Genomic DNA, 21025 nt, shown 5'->3' with positions numbered 1-21025 from the left:
CCGCTGCTGCATCATTGACTACTCCAGTATGCCCGTCCTTTTCCCAGTACTAGAGGCTGGTATGGTCTCATAGCTAAAGTTGCTGTTCTCAGGGTTCGTTTGGTCTCCTGTCCAGAATCTCCCCACAGCTGATTGCGATAAGATTTTAACATGCATCATGGCCGAGATCTTCCATGGATGATTGGGCTGTCGAAGGAAGCGCAGACACAGCCTGATTGAGTGCAAAAAGCCAGCTCAATTGGCGAACTGCGCATGCTGCAGCTAGCTTGTGCAGGCTTTAACCCTCGTGTCTCGCCCCACCCACGGCATCCCCTACGAGCCCAAGCAGCTTTCTCTCGCCTACGACAACAATATTCTCCGGGCCACTATGTGCTGCACACTTCCGAAATGTGGACTCTCCACCCGTATCCAGATATTGGCTGTTCTGTCATTCGCAGTCATCGCCTTCATCGGTTGCTTTGGATGCTGCATCCTGCCAGACGTCCAATCCCCTCCGTCTGAGGGCTCAGTGATCACCGCCAGTAAGATTCAACACGAAGGTGGGGTGAGTGATAGATATGATACGGTTCTATTCGTTCCCTGCTCACGAGGTTTGGGATCGGAATAGATCATGCTCAACGGAGACGTGTATAACATGGACATTACCTCCCGCAGCATCCAGGTCCTTTGGCAGTACTGGGGTTGCAGGAATTTCATTGATCCTGAGGATGTATCGAACACAGTAGGGTTGAACTGGGAGTGCGGGATGCCCGACGTCCCTGTCGAATTTTTCATCGATGGAGCACCCGAGCCCAAAGGATCATACGATCCTTCGCTGGAAGGATATGATACTTCAAGCTCCGGAACTAGGTGCGTCTACCTCGCCACGGAGACCACCTCGCCGAACATGCCGTGATAATCCACATACCAGTGTACACCAAGAGATGGGCTTCAATACCAAGCACACCATCCATGGAGACTTCATCCTGGGCCAGGACAAGCAGTTCTACTATCCGTTCGACGTCTTTTTCTTTGAGACGACCGCCGCAGCGTTAAACCCTGATACCAACGTCTCGATCCCCATCATCCAAATGACCGTCGACGGCGCGACCAACACCTTCGTTCCACACATGCGGACCAGCCTCATGACCCGTTCTCCTGCGAGGGACCCGATCACCGGCGACTATATCGTCTCCCACACCATCCAATACGTGCTGAACCGGACGCTCCTTACCAGGGTCTTCGTCATGGTCCTGTTCACGGTGAACTGGATCCTCACCTTCGCCGTGCTCTATATCGCCGCATCCGCTTCGACGGGCATGCCCGTGTCCGAGGGCCTCCTGATCCTGCCTCTGGGCGTAATCCTGACGATACCCTCGCTACGTGCGCTGTGGGTGGACGGGCCCGCGTTCGGTATTTTGCTCGGTACGCCCGGTTCCCTTCGTAGCCACCCTCGTTTGACAGCAAGCTGACGAAAAGCTCGATTATCAATGCCCAGACGTGCTAGGAACATTTACGCAGATGGTACTTATCGCGCTTGCGTCCGTCTACCTCCTTGTGCGCGTCGCCCTTCGGCAACCGAAGCAGCAGCAGTCCCCGGCTTTCCGACGCGTCGACTCCGAGCAAGCGTCACTGATGCGAGATTTAATGGAAAATGACACGCCTGCAAGGCAGAGGAGTGATCAGACAGGCCCTCAGCAACTCACGGTTGGCGGGAGCCCTGTATGAATTTGCTCATATAAACAACATACTGCATACTCCGTCTGTTTGTGCGGTTAGAATTCACAAACGACAAACCACACCACTCGTGCCCTTGCCAGCAAGATCATGGATAACATGTGCGGTATTAGATGGCATGAGATTCCAGGCCTGCTAGATACAAGATAGCCAATCGACGCCAAACTATCGCATAGCCTCGTAAGTGTCCCAGAGTGACAGTACCATGCGGTACAACATAATACAAGACGAGCGGGGGAACAGTATAGTACACAGTATAGGCACACACCTGAATCTCAGCAGCGCGAGTACAGAACCCAATCAGTGAGCCTTCCTCCGCCGTCGTGGAGGAGACCGCGATCCAGGCGACGTATTAGATTTGGTGTCCGTCTGGATATTTGGCTTCGAGCCCGAGTTTGGCTTCGGGTTTGCGTCCTGCCCCTTGCCGTTTCCACCTCCACTTCCGTTCCCGGTACCGTTCCTACTCTCCTTATCGTTGCCGTTTCCATTCGTGGACGGAGTCGCGGCAGCCCTCATCGCCCCGAAACTCGGCCCCTGCGCAACGTACCGGCTCTTCTGCCCGTGCCCCGAATCCGGACGCGGCGGCAAGCTATGATGCGGCGGCAGCGGCGCAGGCCCAGACACTTGGGGCGGCGGGCGTGGAGGAAGGTGATTGTATCGCGACCAGTCACGGTCGCCCCCGCCGCCGTATGGCCGCGCGTTGTGTCGCGGGTACGGCTGGTATTGTCCTTGCCCGGGAGGACGGCGGTAAGGCGGGGGCTGCGACGCGGTTAGCTCGACTTCGTTGAGCGCGCGGTCGAGCCGGCCCGAGGCGACGATGTCCTTGAGCAGGCCGCGGTGCCCGAGGGTCTGTGCCAGCAACGTACGCGGTGAGGATGAGTGCTAGCTCTACGATGCATAAGAGGGAAAGAGAACGTACGGCTTCGGATACGCCGAGCACGATGCCGAGCACGTTGTATGCAGCGGGCGCGTCGCTGAAGACGTACGCCTGCAGCGCGGCGTGCGACTCCTGGAAGAGCGTGCGGATCCGCCCGACCTTGCTGGTCGGCCGGCCGACGTCGTTGTCTGGGTGCAGCCCGCTTAGTAAGTACCCAGGGGAAAGCAAGACGGCGGTCCGCACCCGGGTGCAGCAGGCACTCGATGCAGAGCGCGTGGGGGTGGTTCGGGTTCGTCCACCCCTTCTCCTCCTTCGTGAGCACCCTGCCCTGAGTCGGCGACACGACACCGGTCTCGTACTTGTACTTGTGCCCGTAATACTCCAGGAAGTCCATGAGGAGCACGCCGAGGCTCTCGTTCTCCACCGGGGCGTCAATGAGCTCCTTGGGCCGCCCCATGGGGTTCAGCTGGAGGAAGCTGATCGCGAGACAGATGAGCGCGTAGCTGCTGAGCCCGCCGAACGAGGCCGAGTTGAGGCCGTGCCGCGAGAGGAGCGCCTTGAGGCAGAGGACGAGGTGGCGGAGGGCGGGCATGCGGTCGAAGTAGGAGCGGAGGATGGGCACGGCCTTGAGGCCGTCCGTCGCGTTCAGGCTAACGTCGATCTTGAGCGAGCCTACGAAGGGTGGGGCCACGGTCAGCAGTGGGCATGTGGCGTGTGCATACATGCGCCTCGCTCGCACGCACAGAAGATACATGTAGGGGCGGGAAGCGCAGGAGCGGTCAGAGCGGTGCTTACCGAGGTCGGGCACGGTCTGGAAGGAGATCACAGGGACGCGCGCGCGGTGGATGACCTGGACGTGCGGCGTGACGCGGTTGTTGCGCATCAGGGCGGCGAGCTGGAACAGGGTGCGTTTCTTCGTCTCGGGGTCGTCGTACTGCGGCGGCATCGTGACGACCATGTCCGTGTCTCTGCGCACGCTTGTTCACTCTGAGGCGGTCAGCTGGAGAGCGGAAGAGACGCACCCGTCAGGGAGGTACAGGTTCTGCGCGACGCTCCCGAACGTGTCAACGGCGCCCTGGGGGAAGCGTCTTGTGACGAGGCTGGAGACCTTGGCGATGACCATCGCGCGTGCGTGTGCCTCTTCCGGGGTTGGGGAAATATATTGGAAGAAGGCGACGATCTCGTCGTGCAGCCTGCCCTCCGTCGTCTCGCGCACTGCTGCGGATATAACAGTCACGCACCTCTGCTCTTTACTCTCATAGCTCGTCGTGCCTAAGCCGTCTATCCATGGTGTGCTCCATACCTCCTCATTCTCAGCCTCGCACTCGACAAGTCCTCCTTCTCCTTCAGCCTCGCCCTGCGCCCCGACTACAGCGTTGGTCGCTGCAGCAGGAGGGTCGCCAGCAACACTCGTAGCCGCCTCGCTGGCATTGCGCTTGCGCTTGCTCCGCTTTCTTTTCTGTTCAGGCAGCTTCTGTGTTGACGGTTCAGCCTTGATCACAGGCGGAGGGATATTGCTCGGTCCGGCCGCAACAAGAGTGCTCGGATCCCTAGCGCGAGCCGACGTTGGCTCGGTCTCGTACACACCAAGGATTGACGATGAGCACTCACATACTGGTGGTTCGCTATCAGACAGAGTACAGACGCAGTGCTGCGCAAGCTGACTGGGGACAGATGAGGGGCGACGGACGTGATGGCAATTGGAGACATGCTCGTTTCCTCCGGCGCTACAGTGTCCTTCTCCCGGCGCCAACCTTTATTAGCGACACGGTCACATGCCCGACGCGTCGCGTGAATTCCAGAGTGAGGCAGCACACGTTCGAGACGAAGAAGCTACAAATATTGCTATTGCACAGCGACTTTGAAGTGATACAATCTAGCTAGCACTGCGTATTTCTGACAAAACCTACACGTCCTCGCTCCTCTTCTTACGTCGTAAGCCCACGACTTTTTACTTCTTAAGCAGGGCAGGCGGGTTGAGGCCCGCAGACAGACCCTTCTCGCCCGCGTAGACGCCATTGCCGATCTCCTCCCTGTCGAACGCACTTCTATCAGCAAATTGCGCAGCCAACGGAGATAGCCATAGACGTACTCGATGCGCAGAAGAGCATTGTACTTGGCAACACGCTCACTACGGGCCGGGGCACCGGTCTTGATCTGGCCGACTCCAAGGGCGACGACGAGGTCCGCAATGACCGTGTTCTCGGTCTCGCCAGAACGGTGCGAGACCATGACGCCCCACCCATCGGACTGCGCGAGCTGGGCACTGTGAGGTAAATTGTTACATAAGTGATACCCTCGAGGACTGAATACCAGAACTTACGCCTGAATCGATTCGGAGATGGTACCGATCTGGTTAACCTTGAGGAGGAGACCGTTGCAAGCCTTCTTCTCGATCGCAGTCTTGATACGGAGGGGGTTGGTAACCGTGAGGTCATCACCGACGATCTGGATGCTGGAGTTCTTCGTGAAGTGCGTCCACGCCTCCCAGTCGTCCTGGTCGAAGGGGTCCTCGATCGACACGATGGGGTACTTCTTGATGTAGCTCAGATAGAGGTCCGCAAGCTCCGTACCAGTGATCCACTTCGTGGGGTCCGAGTTGGGGTTCTTGAAGTCGAGGTCATACTTGCCGTCCTTGTAAAACTCGGACGAGGCAACGTCGAGTGCGATCTTGATCTTGCCCTCGTAGCCCGCCTTCTTGATCGCCTCAGTGAGCAACTCCAGCGACTCCTCGGCACCAGATACGTTAGGAGCAAAGCCACCCTCGTCACCGACGTTGACAGCTGCGCATATAGTCAGCATACATCCACTCAGACCACTCCACAGCATGCTGCACTCACCATCGATGCCGTATTTTGCGCTGATGACCTTCTTCAACGTGTGGTAGGTCTCCGTACCGATCTTCAACGCCTCCGTGAAGGTGGAAGCGCCGGTGGGGAGGAGCATGAACTCCTGAAACGCAAGCTTGTTACCCGCGTGCGAGCCACCGTTGATAACGTTGAACGCAGGGGTGGGGAGGATGAAGGGAGGCTTGACGCCGGCGAGGTCGGCGAGGTGCTGGTAGAGGGGGACACCCTTCTCCGCAGCACCAGCATCTGCGACAGCAATCGAGACACCGAGGATGGCGTTCGCGCCGAGCTTGCCCTTGTTGGGAGTGCCGTCGAGCTTGATGAGGAAGTCATCGATTTCCTTCTGTGCCGTGACCTCGAGGCCGGACTTGTCGAGCTCGGGGGCGATCACGTCGTTGACGTTCGCAACCGCCTTGGTGACACCTACGAGCACAGGCGATCCAGTCTCGTCAATCGCAGCAAGGCAGAGAAAGGCAAGAGAACGTACCCTTGCCGACATACGCGTTCTTGTCGCCGTCGCGAAGCTCAACAGCCTCGTGCACACCAGTGGACGCACCTGAGGGTACCGAAGCACGGAAACGGCCTAGAAGCGCATTATTTTCACTACTCAAACGCGCGACACAAGAATTGGGGAAGCGAGCGAGGGCATGGTAAGTGAGTGTGGGCGCTATATGCGCAAATACCGTAGCAAGTGAACGCGCGCGCCGCTCACTCCCAGATCGTCCTGTATGCCACCCTCATCCGAGCGCGATCCTCACCAAGGACTCTCTACGAGCACCTATGGTGGACACTATGCCGGATGTCGCGCCGCGCCCAGCTTCCCAGCCCAAATGCACCGAGATCCAGAAACCGATCGCGTACCTTTGGCGGTGTAGAGATCGACCTCGACAGTCGGGTTGCCGCGAGAGTCGAAGATCTAGGCAAGCAAGAGTCAGTAAACTGTGTACAGACCACCAAGGCAGCTAGCCTGGCATACCTGGCGGGCGTGGATCTTGGTAATAGACATATCGATGGTGCAAAGAGAGAAGGGATGATGGCTGTCGAGTCGCGCTCTCGCGTGTTCTTCTATCGCGTCAAGTTCCCACGGTGCCCCAGTCGGACAGGAGCGCTTATCTGCAGTTCTATCCTGATCCAAGCCACCTCAAACTTAGATTTTCTGGCCTCGGACGTCGTCGCACGATGCGGTCCTCACTCGACCGCGACTGCCCCAGTCCCCTCGGACGATATCATCCGCGTCCTGGTCTTGCCGCTGACTCCCTCTCACGGCAATCACGCTTTCCTCTGGATTCGCTCGAGAACTGTCGAGTTGAGACATAACGCACGTCTACCGCGGGCCCCGTCGACATCCCTAGCCAACCGCAGCTGCCCAATCTTTTCAAACTGCATGAGGCGTAGCTGCCCACAACAGCATCAGCTTCTCCCAGATCGAGACGAAGCCGCGTCGCGGTCTGGCTTATCGACTTGTTTAGCGTTGCGGGACAGTTGCGCCATCGATGCATAAAAAATCGCGGAAGGTGGGTCTTCGATGTTGATGTTGTGCACGTCAGAGGACTCTCAGGGCTCTCAGGACTCCCATTTCCGGCATTCCTCTCTAGCGGCTGCTTCGGTCTTCCGCTCATGTTCGTGTCAATATGGATTCCCTCAATCATATGCACGGGAGTCAATCGTCAAATATTCATAAGCCAGCTCTGCATGGCCTGACTCCGGATCGTGGGTTTTCTGCACTCACGGGTTCAGAGCATCCATAACTCCTTAGAGCCCACGTTGATCATCTTGGCCTCGACGATCTCGCATTCGCTTGACTTGTGCTCTCTCAGCTCGGAGGACGGATCACTTGGAATCGAGGTTATTCCTTGGAATGATTTCTGTGGTACTGACGGAAGCTCTCGTTGTGCTTCTAACACAGCTCTGGTCATTTCCTCCGAGCCTAAGTATCCCCGTATAGCTGAGATAACTGTGCGTACGTGAGCGGAGGTTTGGCCGAGCAGACGCCTATCGAGGTAGGTTAACGAGCAGCCAATGGCGTCGCGCAGGCGGGATGGCATGTCGCCCAAAAAGGGCCGCGCCGAGTCCGTCAGGCCGCCGCGAGCGGACAGAGATGGGAACTGCGCACGTCCATGGCCTCATACCGTACAGGGCGACCTCCGCGGTCGTACAGCAGCGCTAGCTGCCCATGAACGTGCAACCTCCCGGTGTGCGTCCCAGGCCCCGGCCCCGCTCAGGACCCGGTATCACTTCGCATTGGTCTCCGTCTCATGCGACAATGCCCTCATTAGCAGCGAGCACCGAGTGAGCGCTCCACTATCTCGGAGGCGATGATCCTCTGCGACAGAGCAGTCTCCGGATAGAGCCCCGCCGTGCCTTGTCGCTCCGCCACTCGAGCCTTATCTCCCCCACCTCCGCCGTCAGCCTAGTCCTTGCTCTCGTACCACCACCGTCACCACCACCGCCATCGTCGACAACGCTCGGTCTTGTTCTCTTTCTGCATACCCAGTCCTTGTGTATCTATTCCTCGCATACCTCTACGTCCATATCTTAATCCACCCAGCACAACCATAATGCCCGTGTTCACGACCCCGTCCTCCCTCCGCGCTCGCCGCGCCGCCCGCAATCCCTCTCTCCCACTCAACGTCAACACCGCCCCAGCCGAGCCCACGGCTGACGCTGCCCCAGCCGATCCCACCTCCCCAAATGCAGTCTCCCCAGTCTCCCCACTCCCCGAGAGCGAGAACGTCGTCCTCAAGGCGAGGCGCGCGTACGACCGCGACCGCCAGCGCGTCAAGAAGCGCAAGGAACGCGCAGAGCGCGAGCGCGAACGCACCGCCTCGCTCAACCCCGCCCACGCCGTTCACAGCCGCGACGTCTCTGGGAGGCACGCGGGTGCCGGTCGGACCAGCGGGGGCGCGAAGCCGCAGCTGGTGGTGTCCGAGGACGTGACGGTGCTGCTCCCGACGAGCCCCGTGGAGGAGATCATCGCTGACGTCGTCGAGCGCGCGATGCTCGCGCGCGCTGGCGCTCCGACTGCGGCCAGCCTCCCTCTCGAGGTGCAGCTCGGGCAGCTCATCAAGCCCGGCAAGGCGCGCAAGAGCAGAGGTGAGCGAGCTTCTCCGCCCAGCGCGACCGATTGGGAGACGCACGCTGATGCGTCTATTTCGTTTCCTTTCTGCCAGCGGGCGACTTCGAGGTCGTGTCGGAGATGCCGGCCGTCATCGCCCTGGACGACCAGGTGCCCGATGACGCGGAGCTCGACGAGCCCTGGGAGCACATCTCCGCAGACGAGCTCGACGAGAAGCGGCCGAGCGCGCCGTCGTACGCGACCGTGCTCGCGAACGCGATATGACGTTCTCGGACTCCCATACGCATACGCATCCGCATGATACATACACAGCATAACATAACTTATCAGAGGTGGACGGCACAGCGATAACGGATGTTCGGCATGCCTTTACCGTGAAGGACTAAATCCATACTCGTACAGAAGAACTGGACTACTTGACGACGAACGAACGTGTACTACTTGATAACTTACCAGTAACGCCCTCTCACGACCTACCCAACTCCGCTACTTTCCTTGCCAGGTAACAGGCATAATGCTTCGAACCCGAATGTACGCCGGGTGCTTCTGCTCATGTACCATATGCATGCATGCTGCACCACCACCCCACGAACCACTTAATCCCATCTGCTTACCCACATGCTACCTTCTTCGCTCTGTCGTGTTCGTCGTACTCGCTTGCACGCCACTCGCAGATAACATCGCATGCGACTAGAATAGCAAGAGAGATAGCAGATGCAAATGAGATCAATATGGACTATGCTATGCGAGCGTTGGGTATGTCGATGCTGAGTGCCCGGGACGCGTGAACCATGCTCAGAAGGCGGCGTGTCGACTCGGGTTGATGATGGGGAACGGATGCGCTTCGGTGTTGAAGACGTATTCTGTCAGCGACACGTTAGCGAGGCGTGGACCGGACACGAGCAGGAGGGGAAACGCACCGCTCAGCGGAAGAACGGAGTCGTCCTCAAATAGCAAGTACAGATATTTCAGTGTCTCGCTCTGCGCTTCTGTCAACATGCATCCAAATCGCCCGGGGGCAGGCTCCGCTCACCATCAAGAACGTCTCCATCTTGTCCTCGTGCTCTACAGGAACGGCGTCGACGTTGATGATGCTCGCGTAGCCTCCGGTCTCGATCTTGCAGTGCGTCTCGATCGCCTTGAAGATGTTCCAGCCGTACTGACGGTACTTCTCGTCGCCCGTCAAGCGATACGCAATAAATAACGACTCGACGGTCTCTGGGCGGAGGATGTACCGCGCATCGTACGGCGCAGGCGCTCCAGGCCTAGACGGGCACAAATGCTCGGCGGTCAATCACAACCGAACGATGTCGCAGACTGGGGTTAGAACAAAACGTACTTCGCGCCTTTGATGTACCAGTCCTGCGGGATGCTCGAGCCCACGACCTTGTCGCTCGGGATGCGGAAGTGCGCGATCTCAGGCGACAGGCCCGTCGCGGTATCGTGCGTGCGCATGCACGTCTCGATTAGGTCCACTCCGGTTTGCCAGTCCCTCTTGCCTGTCGAGGTCAACTGACTGGGGCGCGGAGGAACGGAGACGGGGAGGGACTGTGCTCCACTGGTCACGGCCCCAAGCATCAGCGAACCCCCGAAGAAGCAAACGAGGTGGTCTTGTTTCGGGACAAGACGCCATGAGCTACAATTGCAGCTCAGCACCGGGTCGTCGTGGGAATATACGCCAAGGAAATGTAGCGCACATTTGTCCGGAGCGATCCTTCTCGGGGATGAGTTCGGACGTGTAAGTCAGCTTCGCGAGTTCGCTTTTCCTGATGAGATGTGCGTGAACGCCGTCTATAGCGCCATTGTACATCTGAGACAACCCTGTCAACTTGATCAAGGGCTTCTGCACCATTAAGAACTCACGTCTTGGTATACTGGTTCTGTCAAATTCTAGACTTATTATCAATATAAGCAAAAGAAGATAGAATGGAGACGCATACAGTCTGCAGGTACTGTTTTCTGAGGCGCTGTAGTGAGCGTGCATGTCCAAGAGCAATACGTGCTACGCTCACAAGAGGTATTCATAGTACGAGTCTCCGCGGGAACCAAGGCGGATAGGTGATAGTACAAAGCGGCCATCTGTAGGGCTGAAGGACGACATCTACTTCAATGATGTGTCTTCCATATCGGCACAAGACTCACTTCATGAATATTGATGCAAGCCCTGTCGTCAAACTTGCGCCCTTGATGACCCGCATGACCTGATCCAATTGTTAGCTCCTGATCTAAGCATTATTCTATTGGGAGACATGGAACACATTTTCGGCAGCGTCCCAGTACGCGTCATTGTCTGTCAAGTAGCTGAGGTACCTGAACTCGAGCTGGAGGGTAGACACTTCCGCGGTGCTGACCAATCCCTTGTTGTCTTGCGCCGGAACTCCCTTCCGCTGGCCAAGGTTTACATTGGAGGTCGGAAGTCCCGAAGGGGTCTCGAAGGCGGGCATGATACGATCCGCTAGCTCTTTTGCCTTTTCAAGATACAGCTCATCCTTCGTGAAATGGTATGCCGACAACAGACCACCCAACACGCGAATTGTTGTCTGTACTTTGAGGTGAACGCAGGTCAGGCTATGCTGATGTGCTCCGGACGAACCTCGAATGTGTTGAAGTTCGCATCACGGTCGAACGACATCTTCGTCTCTACCCACTTGCGTGCACGCGCGTACTCGTCTTGAAGACCCATGAGTAGCATAGTATCAATGGAGTCGATGACTGTGTAGCCGATACCTCCGGCCGCCGTCAAATTGGTGCCCTTCTGGCTAATGGGGTGGTATTCATCGTCACCCATGGCATCTCGCTCTGCTCGAATGAGGGCTTCGTCGTCAGGTCGTGTAACAACCAAACGAACGCACCGTATGCAAGCCATGCATGCTAGCGCACCCCGACAGTTAGGATGGGAGGCGCGTCCGAACCGGTATACCCCGCTCACCTTGAACGCGTTGATGACAGCATCTCTCTTTGCGATGTCCGCAACGAAGGTCGTTGACGGCGGAAGAATCCCGGCATTCTCCTCGAACCCAAAGAAGTCATTGATAGGGTCCAAGACCAGAGATGGATCCTTCACCGTCCTGTATCAGCCTTCACAACGTTCCAGATCCAGATGCACAAACAAGAGTGCGCACCTGGTATACGAAGACAGCAAACACGGAGAACAGCACGGCCACCAGTAGCGTCGTCCCCTTGGACAAGCTGGCAGATGCTGCGACCGCGGTCCCCTTCCCCTGCTATACCAAAGCGAAGTCGTGTCTTATCACACCTGCCACGCAGGAGGAAATGATGTACATACATCCAGAGTCGGCGCCTTCTTCCCCTCAGCCTTTTCCTTTGCCCCGACCGCGCGGCCTCTCTTACGAAGTCCGTCCTCGGCCATGGCTTCCCGTTGAACGTTGCGAGTGTGTGGGCGCTTATGGATGTTACAAAGTGACAAGATGGATGTCCACGCGCGTCGAGCCAGCGGGCGCAGGCGTTAGAAGCAGATGTGTGGGAGGCAGATGAAGGTACACGGCAGAGATATGTTGCAGGAGCCAGACAGGGGTAGGAAATTGAAACGCAAGAGTCGAAAACAAGATCAAGCCAACTCAGCAGCTTCAATGCATTTGCGGACCGCATTCGACGGTGTCACGTGACATCACCGCCCACGTACGATGAACGGTCCACAGTACCTCACACCGGTACTGCTGCGGCTGGTGTGCCCCCTGGTACTTACAAGAGGTTGGCGTCAAATCAATCATCACTCCGATCATCGGCGGTGCTGGCACTGGACCCACTGTACTGTCCAGTGGCTGGGCAGGTGGCACCGTATCACCGAGCAGAGTTGAAGGTACGTTTGCACTCAAGTTGTCCGTGACACTCGAAACCGACGATGTTGTGTACACTACAATGCAGATATTGTGACATAAATGGCACCTCCGATGCATCGTCGCCAGGCTGCGCAAAGCAGCTTACGCCCACGTCTTGACGTCCTCCGCGCTTGGGCCGGCGGGGTCATCGGAGGCAGCCAGGTTGCACTGGTGGAAGGCACGGACCTGATCCTTCTTGAAGGCGCCGACGACAGTATGAAGGACACCGCGGTTGTGGAAGAGAACAAGATCCTTCTCGTGCCTACGCAAGAATGACCATGAGTGTCACTAGATGTTTGCCGCATGTGAACAGTCAGAGTTGCACTGACCAGTCGTGAGGATACACAAGCTACGTGGTAAAAACAAACACAATTGAGCGCCGATTCAATAGATATGAGATCGAGAGTACACACGTTGGGGGCGATCGCAGGACGCTGCATTTTGTACAGAAGCTCTCTGACTTCCTTGAGGTCTGCCAGGCGTGCACCATCTGGGTAGAGCGCACCCTCTCGCTTCGTGCCCTCCGGGAGCGGGTCAATCAATAGCTCGGACACCCCACAAGGGTGCACTTGGAAGTGCAGGTGTCCAGTGACTGGGTTCTTCCATACCTGCGTACGTCAATACCGCAGTGTAAGTTACGTCACATCAATATTGAGTAGTGGGAAATGGGGCACTGATTGCAAACGAACGTACGTACCATTGGCAGGACCTTGATCCTAGACTCTTCCCATGGCGGAAGTTCGTCGTACGACATCTCGAGACCTTCAGACAGGATCCCAAGTCCGGTCGGGAGAGCGCGTGCAGGGGCCATCCAGACATATGGATGCGGCGCGTACTTGACCTTCGTCCGGACCGCGACGCTCTTGAGCTCCGGTGGAAGAATATCGAACATCGTCTTGCCGCTGACGAATGCCGTGGTTCCCAGAGGAACCTCAAGCTCGTCGCTCGTGCCGTCATCATAGCGGACGGTCTGGTGGGGTCCCTGTGGGACGGTCACACCGTAGAGTGTAGTCACCTTCGGAGGAGAAAGATCATACAGTGCAGCATCGATGTGCCAGCGGTAGTAGCGAGTATAGCCCTTCTCTTCGTCCTCTGCTGAGACCCTCGTCTTATGGAAGGTTGTGTGCGAGGGGTGCTTCAGCATTGCCTCAGCGAGGCCCTCATGGTTGTAAACAGTGCCGTTGCCGATGAGCTGCACCTGAGGAACACGAGGAATCGTCTTCAGGTCAGGGTGCAGGATAGACTTCTTCTCGCCCTCAGTCTTCTTGTTTCCGTGACCGTAGCTCTCGGAAGCGGGATCAAACGCCTACAGGACATGAGGACGACCGAGAAGCCGCAAAGGACGGAAACCGTGCCTACCTTCGTCAGCGCATACTGCTGCTCAGGCGTGAGGTCCACGTTTCGGAACAAGAGCGCACCGTGCTGTTCACCTAGGCTTCAGCTAGCCGATTCTCCGCATGTAGACAGAACCCTATCGGACCTTGTACAGGAGATCGTGGACTTCTTTGAACTCCTCCGGGCTCAGTGCGCCCGGGTTCACGCCCTTGACCTCTCTCCCGAAGTCCTTGAGTTTCTCGGGATCGGCGGTCGGGGGAATGGGCAGTGGTAAGACTTCGATGGCCATGATGTCAGCTCTGAGTGCTGTGCGAGAAGTTCACTGGGGCTCGGGGATGGTGGAGGTAAAGAACAAGGAAGGTCAGGCGATAACGAGTAACGCGCGGTGGTCGTGGTCGCGGGGAGAACAGCCTAAACGGCGAAAAGCCCTCTCGGTTCTTATCATCGTGGTCGGGTCTTGGGACGGCCCCAGACTTGATCAAGTGGCGACGATAAGATAAGATTACGCACCCCTCACTGGTCGCTCCATTTGGGAAGCGGATCAAAAAGCCACGCGGACGACACGGTGCAAACAAGCGACGCGTCGCAGGCTCACGGTTTGTTCTTAACCTCGCTCTGCTAAGCTTCTACTTCATCCTAGCACTTCCTTCGTCGTCGCTCTACGCGTCTTAGCACCTCAGACACGCATCGGAATATGTACGGATCCGCAGCTGCTCAAAAGGCCAAGCGACGCACCCACTCTCGTCCAGAGCTTTCGGAGGAGCAGAAGCAGGAGATTAAGGAAGCATTCGAGCTCTTCGACACGGACAAAGACGGCTGCGTCGACTATCACGAGCTCAAAGTGGCCATGCGTGCTCTTGGATTTGATCTCAAGAAGGCGGAGGTGCTGAAACTACTGCGAGACCATGACAAGACAGGCTCGGGACTCGTCGAATACGATGACTTCGTCAAAATCAGTACGTGGTTCCTCCCACCCTGACGTTGCTGGCTCCGCCATGCGTCCAAGACACATGACAGGTTGCATCTCCTTCAGGGGAATGCTGACCGCTCCTACCGCTGCCCTCTCCATTGACTCGTGATTTGCGTGTTCCTCTACCAACCACTGACGCACGCACTCTCTCCCTGTGCTCAGTGACTGAGCGGATTCTGGCGCGGGATCCCATGGAGGAGATACGCAGGGCATTCCAACTGTTTGACGACGATAACACCGGGAAAATTAGTCTGCGGAACCTGCGACGAGTGGCTAAAGAGATTGGCGATCGATTGGAGGACGAGGAGCTGTGAGTATATTGACATTCATTGTTTCCCCTTTTGTGTCTTCCACCAGCATATTTTTCCTGCTATCTACGCCTTCGAATTCCTGCTGTGGCGCGGTCACGTTTATGGTGTCGACGTCAGTCCGCCTATTGGATGTCTTGGAATTGCAAACCCATACTGACATGCGTTTCTCTCCTTTCTAGGCAAGCAATGATAGACGAATTCGATCTTGACCAGGACGGAGAAATCAATGAGCAGGAATTCTTCGCAATAATGACAGACGACGCGTAGCCTCGAGGCATTGGCAGCCTCAATTCTTCGCGGTGCCTGCCCTCTAGTACGGCTAGTCCCGTCTAGCCCTCGCGGGGTCTTTTGCACCCGCAGTCACTTGCCCGTTTGCTGCCATATCCTTGGGTTCCTGTGATGTTCCGCCCTGCCGGGCTCGCTCCCCCAACTCTCTCGCTGCCTTTTTGCCGCTTTGTCACTGCCCATGTGACTTTGATCTCTCTTTCGATTGTACTATTAATGTCTACATACTCTACGTTCCCGACAGGACTGCTCGTTTTGTAGTGAATTGGACGCCGGGATTTCGAGTCCATCTCCCAACGTAAGTCTGCGTGCCTATTGGATCGACACTCACCTTCTTGGAATCGCCATCTGACTGCTGTTGTTCCCGACCTAATCTCTTGAAACAGCCCTTTCTGTGAACAAGGCATCTGTATCAACGCATTGGTTGTACAATATAGTCTTTCTCGGATATGGCGGTGAGACAGGATCGGCCGACAAGAACGATAACAGCATAGCGCATGACAGCCAAGAACAGACCCATTGTCAAATCTGCTTCGTCGTAGCTGCATTCGGCGTCGGTCAGTCAGGTCAGCTGGTGCGTACATGCTAGTCCAATTGGGATTGTCCAATCCGAACGAGTCTAAAAATGCCTTGGATCCAATCGAGCGATCGGTTCAGTAGCCGCAAAGGGCGATCCATTGTCATAAGAGTTAGCTCCACGGTCCCAACTCAAAGCCGGTATTCGAAGTTGCGCTCGGCCGCGTCGGGCACTCCGACGGGGGCGCAGCCACGAATGGATTCAGTGCGTAAGTCGGCCACGTCCTCCCTCCGCGAATCGCGCACTTTGGGTCCATTGCGGCAGTCCGGGTCTGGATATCCGCCCATATGCCCGTAGCGTCCGCGATCGTGAGCCTCAGCTCGGGCAGCTGGCTGGCCTTGGCTGTAGCCTAGGCCGCGCCGCCGCCTGCGCATGCGCCGAGTCAGTGTCAAATTAGCCCGAGGCCGCAGACCTGTATCTGCTGTGTCGTCCCGTCCGCAGCAGCCCGCCCCACCATATTGCTATCGCGCTGCCAGATTAGGCTTGTCTTGGGCCCACGCAGGTCGAAGCTGGCTCCCCCAGAAATGTCAGCCTGGCTGGCGTACGGGTCAAAGCACGTGAGCCACCTTCGGCGTAGTAGTCATGACTGCGGGACCGTTCGTGATGACTATTCACGAGATAGACCAGCCAAGAACTCAAGCGTCCGTGTATGTACATTGACTGCCCACAGGCAGATACTGAACTCGGCCAGCCCGTCGAGCAACCGTAGCGGAAGACGCCACGACGTGAATTGTGTAGGACCAAGGTCTCGGACGACAAAGGACCAAATGGGCACCGAGGCGGGCCTCTTCGCGAATCCCGTTTCGCGGCCGCCGCCGAGGCAACACATCGGCCCTTCCGGCAGGAGCAGGGCGGCCGCGGAACAGACCCAGCACCTGATTTCGCGGGAAAGTGGAGTCAGCGATCCTGCTCCGTACCTGGACCAGTCTAACGGACGGCCAAGGCTTCCCTTTCGTAATGATCGACGGCGTCGGGGTGGACGAATAGCACCCGCGAAATGGTGGGGGGGAACTCGGATCTTGCGGATAGACTCGGTACCGGTGATGACCTGCTTGATTTGTGAACGGCCCGACAGCTTGTCGGGCCTAAAAATCATCTCTCCACACCGTGCTGATACGACCTGTGGGGACAGTTGCGGAGCTTTCTCGCTTTCAAGTGGAGCCGTCCAGTGCGGGAATGCCGACAGCAACTGTGAAATGATGGTGGTGATTATGCCATTTGACGCGCCTGGGCACGTCTCCGAGAGAAAGTATACACATATGGACAGAGAGTGATAGAGATACAGCTGGCGGTAAGCGATACAGAGCAGACAGGGAGTGATACTGGCTGGGAGTCCGAGATGATAGTACACACATATCCGAGGGATAAGACGAAGGCGGCTGCCGAAGAAAAACAATAATGATCATGGAACCAGAGAGGGGATTGTGGACAACGGAGCGGTGATAAAGATTCATCCCATGTCGTAAAGTCATCGAAATGAGGACGCCTGCCCTGTTCTAGAACCAAGCAATAACCCACAAAGAAAGGAATTCGAGACGTCAAGTCAAACACTCCAATGCCGACCGACCGTCGGTCGCGGCGCTCACAGACGATCACTCTTGGGCATCTGGAAGCCTTTGTGCACCCTCATGTGCTGTCCGAGGTTATCGTGACGGCTGAACTCTTTGCCGCATCCGGGGTATGGGCACTTGTGCGCTAGGTCAAGGGTCGTATCAGCGACGTCCTTTAACGAACGTGCAACGGAAAGTGACTCACGCTTCTCGTTAGTATGGATGCTGCGCACGTGCCGCTTGAGGTGCTCCCCGCGGGCGAAGCACTTCCCGCATCCCGTAACCTTGCACATGTACATGCGCTAGAGCGTGATCGCGTTAGCCGCTATGACGGCGGACGTGGAATAGCTCGGCATACCTTCTGCACATTCCCGTCATTCACCACCTGCTGCGCAGTCGGGACCCTCCGCCCGCGGCTCTTCTTCGTGAGGTTGGGCACGGGGACCGGGGGTGCGAGCCGGCGCCCGCTACCGCCGAGCGACCCTGAGCTGGGCGACATCGACGGCGACATATCCGAGGGCAATTCACCGTGGCGTCGTGACGCGCGGGGGGACTGGACGTACTCGTCGTCTCCGTCATCGTCCCGCTCGGACTCGCCACTCGAGCCTTGGTACTCTTCCTCGGACGAGCTCGTAAAGCTCACCGACCGTTGCCGCTTCCGCTGGCTGTTGGCGGCTGGGACGGGAATGGGCACCGAGAAAACGAGGGACGGGGAGTCACCGCCACTCGCGCTGCCGCTGTCGAGGTCGAAGTCGGTGAAATGAGAGGGACTCGCTCCGCTGGGACCGGACGCCTGCATCGCGCTCATAGTAGTGAAGCGCGGATCGCAGCTCTGGCCTTGCGGGCCGACGTCGTGGAGCTGCGCATAGGGCGAGGCAGGCGAGATATCTGGAGAGACCTGTGCGGGGTGCACGAAACGGGGCATATCTTTGTCCGAGTAATCGGGGTACTGGAGTGGTGGCTCGTTGCTGAGCATGTACGATGACATGTTAGCCACATCCTGCCCGGCGCTGGGCTGAGTGTGGGCGTCGTGACTGCCATACGGATAATGCAACTGCGGCTGTGCAATCGAGTCAGGCTGGTAGTGAGCGGCGGAGGGAGTATCGTAGGAAGTGGCCAGAGAGGCGTGCTGCTCGGAGAGCATGGCGTTAGTATTCTGGATGTGGTCGGCAAGTTGGCTGAGGTAGTAGCCTCCGTAGGACTCGATGTGGGGAGCCTCCTCCGATTTAACGGGCGAAGACATGCCGCTACCGCCGGCGAGCTCGTACGAAGAAGAGGAGTAAGGATTGGTTGCGTACTGCGCGACGTGTGGTTGGTCAACCTGCTGGGCCCATGAAGACGGTGCGGATGGGTACTGCTCAGCGGCGTGGTATGGCTGCGGCGCGCCGGGTGTGCGAAACTTGGCATCCAAGAAGTCGTACGAAGAGTCCAGCCGACTGCTCTCCGGTACGAAAGAGCTCGAGGCTGAGGAGGATGAAGCCATCGAGTACGTCGACCGGAACGAAGGAGGGTGGAATTGGGAGGTGTAGTGCGGCATCTGACGCGGCGCAGACGAACGGATGAAAGAGCGAGCGGCGAGCGTATTCCGGTCAGCCACCCGATCACCGAAGTGATTGAAATGGAGAGGCTGGTGATGCGGGGATGAAGACTGTGAAAGATGCAAGAGTACTGAAGTGGCGTCCATGTCCGGTTGGGAGAAGAGGAATTGACGGGCGTGAAGGACCTGCAGGTTTATAAGATGCAGGTGAGCGGACGGTTCAACGGTCTGGACTGGGGTAAGCGCGGATAAGCGGAAGAGGGGATGAGACGCAGACAGGCTTATGTACCGCTTTTCCAAAGAAGAGATCGGAGACATATATGGCAACAGGAACCTACCGAGAAGAGCCAATGGGAGGGAGACAATGGGGATCGAGCCAGATTATCTCTGTCAGGTACGGAGCGGCGGAAGTGATCGGGCGGAGCCTTCAATTGGAGTGTCGTAAAGAGAGCGGGAACCGCGTTACGACTTGAAATTCAGTCAGCACCTGCGCGGATGGGCCGGGAGAGAAGGCAGGACGAATGGACAGAATAGAAGACGGTCCCGCGGGAAAAGCAGCTTTGTAGGAAGGAGGGACGGGACGGAATGAGATGGAATGGAATGGGTCGTCGAGGTCGTAAATGGGACGTCAGAAGGTTCTTGAAAAAAATACCCAGGCGCGGCAGCGGGGGAACGCCAGCCAAGAGCTCGGGGTCAAACTACTGGATCGGCAAGCTGTGCAAGGGAGAGAAGTCGAGAATAGCTGCCGCGGGGGGTACGCCGAGCCCTGGGTAGGGGAGCGTAAATAGGCGGGGGCAAGGTCTGCGCCGCTGGCAGCACTGGCTGGGAAGAAGAAAAGAGGCAGATAGAAACACAGGACGGCTGAGGGTCGAAACGGTGACTGCGACGGACGCAGCGGCACACAGCCAGGCCACGCGCACTGCCTATGTTTTGGAGGCAGATGTGCGCATTGCCACTAGTACGGACGGGATGAGGAGTGTGTAGCCTTGTTGACGCCCGCCCCCATTAGGCAGTCCGCGCCGGCCAACAGCCACCGCCCGCTCTCACGCCGCGCCTCCCCCGCCCAGCCACACCAGTCGCTCGTCCGCCGTCGTCGCCGTCGCCCGCCCTGCCTCGCCGCTCTCCCCGGCGGACCTCCTTCAATGCTCGCCCATGCCTGCATCGCCTGCATCCCACCACATGCCTCCGCGCACTCGCTGCATGGCCCCTTCATATCGATCCCAGACTCTGTGCAATCTCCCAGGTGAATCTAAGCTGCTGGCCGAACGTACCCCGGATCTCCGATTCCTCAATCTCGCTAGTCCGCTTTCATCCATGGTACAGGCGGCATTCGCATTCACGTTCTTCGATCTATTTCACAATCTGCGTCGTTCTCATTTCCTGCACAAGTCCCGGATCCCACACCAGGTAGCGCCTCGACTCGAGAACACAGCGCTTCCCAATCGATGACGCAGTTGTGACACTCCTGCATACCACAGACACCGCTCATGCGGCCGCTTTCCTGGGAAGAGTTTCCTACCCGACGCCAAAAATCAAAACCCTCCCACTACCTTTCTCACGCCTTACCCACTCATCCCGTCATACAGGCCTCTCAGAACAGCGGAGGCCACCGCGCACACAATCGTCTCTTTGCACCTCAGCTTCGCTCATGTTGGCGCACCCACCTGCCAGCTCGCCGTATGTTTTTCCCGGGACACACCCGGAGAAGGACTTCCTATCTCAGCCGCTCAGCTTCTCCGGCTCGCCACACTCAGAAGCTCCATTCACGCCTGATCTCGTCTGCCTCTCATCAACACGAGTCTCGCACAAGCCGACGGCGCGTTGCTTCGCAGGCAGGATGGGCATGGCTGTTTACATGCCACACTGGACCCGCATTCCCGCCTGCGCACTCAATAGCGGCACTCAGTAGCGGCACGCATGGAACCCTCCACCCGTTCCCGCCGCGCCCTGCGCCAAGGGTCAGGCTGCTAGTCGTAGCTCCGTCCGCCTGCGGCGATCCCGAGCATGCTGCAAACTCGAGGTCTCTGCTGCTTCACCTGGATACCTTCACGTCGGAGACGCAACGAAGATTTCGGCGTTCCCAAGCGGCGGTAGGAAATAAGC

At 57.6% G+C, this 21025-nt stretch overlaps 7 protein-coding genes across 7 annotated transcripts; 2 read left to right on the top strand and 5 right to left on the bottom strand.

Moving 5' to 3' along the window:
- The first annotated feature begins 171 nt into the window (after window positions 1-171).
- On the top strand, window positions 172-1766 carry DICSQDRAFT_177011 (uncharacterized protein). The gene is made up of 4 exons (XM_007360711.1): window positions 172-544; window positions 608-849; window positions 911-1404; window positions 1478-1766. Exons 1-4 carry the CDS (start codon window positions 368-370, stop codon window positions 1705-1707), a joined length of 1143 nt encoding a protein of 380 aa, XP_007360773.1. The 5' UTR covers window positions 172-367; the 3' UTR covers window positions 1708-1766.
- A 54-nt stretch (window positions 1767-1820) lies between these two features.
- On the bottom strand, window positions 1821-4254 carry DICSQDRAFT_77074 (uncharacterized protein). The gene is made up of 7 exons (XM_007360710.1): window positions 4205-4254; window positions 3835-4143; window positions 3616-3786; window positions 3389-3561; window positions 2837-3265; window positions 2636-2781; window positions 1821-2565 (listed from the first exon to the last, which is right to left on the bottom strand). Coding segments are annotated over exons 1-7 (1779 nt in total). The 5' UTR covers window positions 4207-4254; the 3' UTR covers window positions 1821-2016.
- Window positions 4255-4400: 146 nt separating this feature from the next.
- On the bottom strand, window positions 4401-6463 carry DICSQDRAFT_96763 (enolase). Its single transcript, XM_007360709.1, has 7 exons — window positions 6419-6463; window positions 6304-6358; window positions 5930-6025; window positions 5434-5865; window positions 4917-5376; window positions 4686-4859; window positions 4401-4626 (listed from the first exon to the last, which is right to left on the bottom strand). The coding sequence occupies exons 1-7, from the start codon at window positions 6446-6448 to the stop codon at window positions 4545-4547; spliced, it is 1329 nt and encodes a 442-aa protein (XP_007360771.1). The 5' UTR covers window positions 6449-6463; the 3' UTR covers window positions 4401-4544.
- Window positions 6464-7798: 1335 nt separating this feature from the next.
- Window positions 7799-12043, bottom strand: DICSQDRAFT_131718 (glycoside hydrolase). Its single transcript, XM_007360708.1, has 15 exons — window positions 11805-12043; window positions 11641-11742; window positions 11448-11576; window positions 11371-11389; window positions 11112-11317; window positions 10777-11058; window positions 10661-10719; window positions 10531-10605; window positions 10459-10477; window positions 10382-10408; window positions 10216-10328; window positions 9858-10154; window positions 9552-9783; window positions 9446-9499; window positions 7799-9388 (listed from the first exon to the last, which is right to left on the bottom strand). The coding sequence occupies exons 1-15, from the start codon at window positions 11886-11888 to the stop codon at window positions 9314-9316; spliced, it is 1773 nt and encodes a 590-aa protein (XP_007360770.1). The 5' UTR covers window positions 11889-12043; the 3' UTR covers window positions 7799-9313.
- A 300-nt stretch (window positions 12044-12343) lies between these two features.
- DICSQDRAFT_96760 (Clavaminate synthase-like protein) lies at window positions 12344-14103 on the bottom strand. The gene is made up of 6 exons (XM_007360707.1): window positions 13838-14103; window positions 13717-13779; window positions 13055-13663; window positions 12771-12965; window positions 12687-12706; window positions 12344-12619 (listed from the first exon to the last, which is right to left on the bottom strand). Exons 1-6 carry the CDS (start codon window positions 13979-13981, stop codon window positions 12460-12462), a joined length of 1191 nt encoding a protein of 396 aa, XP_007360769.1. The 5' UTR covers window positions 13982-14103; the 3' UTR covers window positions 12344-12459.
- Window positions 14104-14317: 214 nt separating this feature from the next.
- On the top strand, window positions 14318-15661 carry DICSQDRAFT_131713 (EF-hand). Its single transcript, XM_007360706.1, has 4 exons — window positions 14318-14648; window positions 14825-14972; window positions 15153-15556; window positions 15645-15661. Exons 1-3 carry the CDS (start codon window positions 14387-14389, stop codon window positions 15238-15240), a joined length of 498 nt encoding a protein of 165 aa, XP_007360768.1. The 5' UTR covers window positions 14318-14386; the 3' UTR covers window positions 15241-15556; window positions 15645-15661.
- A 1756-nt stretch (window positions 15662-17417) lies between these two features.
- Window positions 17418-17884, bottom strand: DICSQDRAFT_47472 (uncharacterized protein; the record flags this gene model as incomplete). The annotated part of the gene is made up of 3 exons (XM_007359840.1): window positions 17418-17530; window positions 17591-17687; window positions 17744-17884. The coding sequence occupies 3 exons, from the start codon at window positions 17882-17884 to the stop codon at window positions 17418-17420; spliced, it is 351 nt and encodes a 116-aa protein (XP_007359902.1).
- Window positions 17885-21025: the final 3141 nt, after the last annotated feature.

This window comes from Dichomitus squalens, assembly GCF_000275845.1.
Source record: "Dichomitus squalens LYAD-421 SS1 unplaced genomic scaffold DICSQscaffold_1, whole genome shotgun sequence".
Lineage (NCBI taxonomy): Eukaryota > Fungi > Basidiomycota > Agaricomycetes > Polyporales > Polyporaceae > Dichomitus > Dichomitus squalens.
The sequence above is the reverse complement of the archived record's forward strand: the minus strand, read 5'-3'. Positions and strand labels throughout refer to the sequence as shown.

Excerpts from the sequence above, each read along its gene's own strand:
- DICSQDRAFT_177011 (XM_007360711.1), top strand. The coding sequence starts at position 368 with ATGTGCTGCACACTTCCGAAATGTGGACTCTCCACCCGTATCCAGATA. Across the intron at positions 545-607 it reads AGATTCAACACGAAGGTGGG|ATCATGCTCAACGGAGACGT; the intron begins GTGAGTGATAGA and ends GGATCGGAATAG. Across the intron at positions 1,405-1,477 it reads CGCGTTCGGTATTTTGCTCG|ACGTGCTAGGAACATTTACG; the intron begins GTACGCCCGGTT and ends ATCAATGCCCAG.
- DICSQDRAFT_77074 (XM_007360710.1), bottom strand. Across the intron at positions 3,562-3,615 it reads AACCTGTACCTCCCTGACGG|AGACACGGACATGGTCGTCA; the intron begins GTGCGTCTCTTC and ends AAGCGTGCGCAG. Across the intron at positions 2,782-2,836 it reads CGAGTGCCTGCTGCACCCGG|ACAACGACGTCGGCCGGCCG; the intron begins GTGCGGACCGCC and ends GGCTGCACCCAG.
- DICSQDRAFT_96763 (XM_007360709.1), bottom strand. The coding sequence starts at position 6,448 with ATGTCTATTACCAAGATCCACGCCCGCCAG. Across the intron at positions 6,026-6,303 it reads CGATCTCTACACCGCCAAAG|GCCGTTTCCGTGCTTCGGTA; the intron begins GTACGCGATCGG and ends ATGCGCTTCTAG. Across the intron at positions 5,866-5,929 it reads GAACGCGTATGTCGGCAAGG|GTGTCACCAAGGCGGTTGCG; the intron begins GTACGTTCTCTT and ends CTGTGCTCGTAG.
- DICSQDRAFT_131718 (XM_007360708.1), bottom strand. The coding sequence starts at position 11,888 with ATGGCCGAGGACGGACTTCGTAAGAGAGGCCGCGCGGTCGGGGCAAAG. Across the intron at positions 10,606-10,660 it reads CTTGCATCAATATTCATGAA|CCCTACAGATGGCCGCTTTG; the intron begins GTGAGTCTTGTG and ends GTCGTCCTTCAG. Across the intron at positions 10,329-10,381 it reads CAGAACCAGTATACCAAGAC|ATGTACAATGGCGCTATAGA; the intron begins GTGAGTTCTTAA and ends GGGTTGTCTCAG.
- DICSQDRAFT_96760 (XM_007360707.1), bottom strand. The coding sequence starts at position 13,981 with ATGGCCATCGAAGTCTTACCACTGCCCATTCCCCCGACCGCCGATCCC. Across the intron at positions 13,780-13,837 it reads TCCACGATCTCCTGTACAAG|CACGGTGCGCTCTTGTTCCG; the intron begins GTCCGATAGGGT and ends CTAGGTGAACAG. Across the intron at positions 12,620-12,686 it reads CTTGTGTATCCTCACGACTG|GCACGAGAAGGATCTTGTTC; the intron begins GTCAGTGCAACT and ends ATTCTTGCGTAG.
- DICSQDRAFT_131713 (XM_007360706.1), top strand. The coding sequence starts at position 14,387 with ATGTACGGATCCGCAGCTGCTCAAAAGGCCAAGCGACGCACCCACTCT. Across the intron at positions 14,649-14,824 it reads CGATGACTTCGTCAAAATCA|TGACTGAGCGGATTCTGGCG; the intron begins GTACGTGGTTCC and ends CCCTGTGCTCAG. Across the intron at positions 14,973-15,152 it reads CGATTGGAGGACGAGGAGCT|GCAAGCAATGATAGACGAAT; the intron begins GTGAGTATATTG and ends TCTCCTTTCTAG.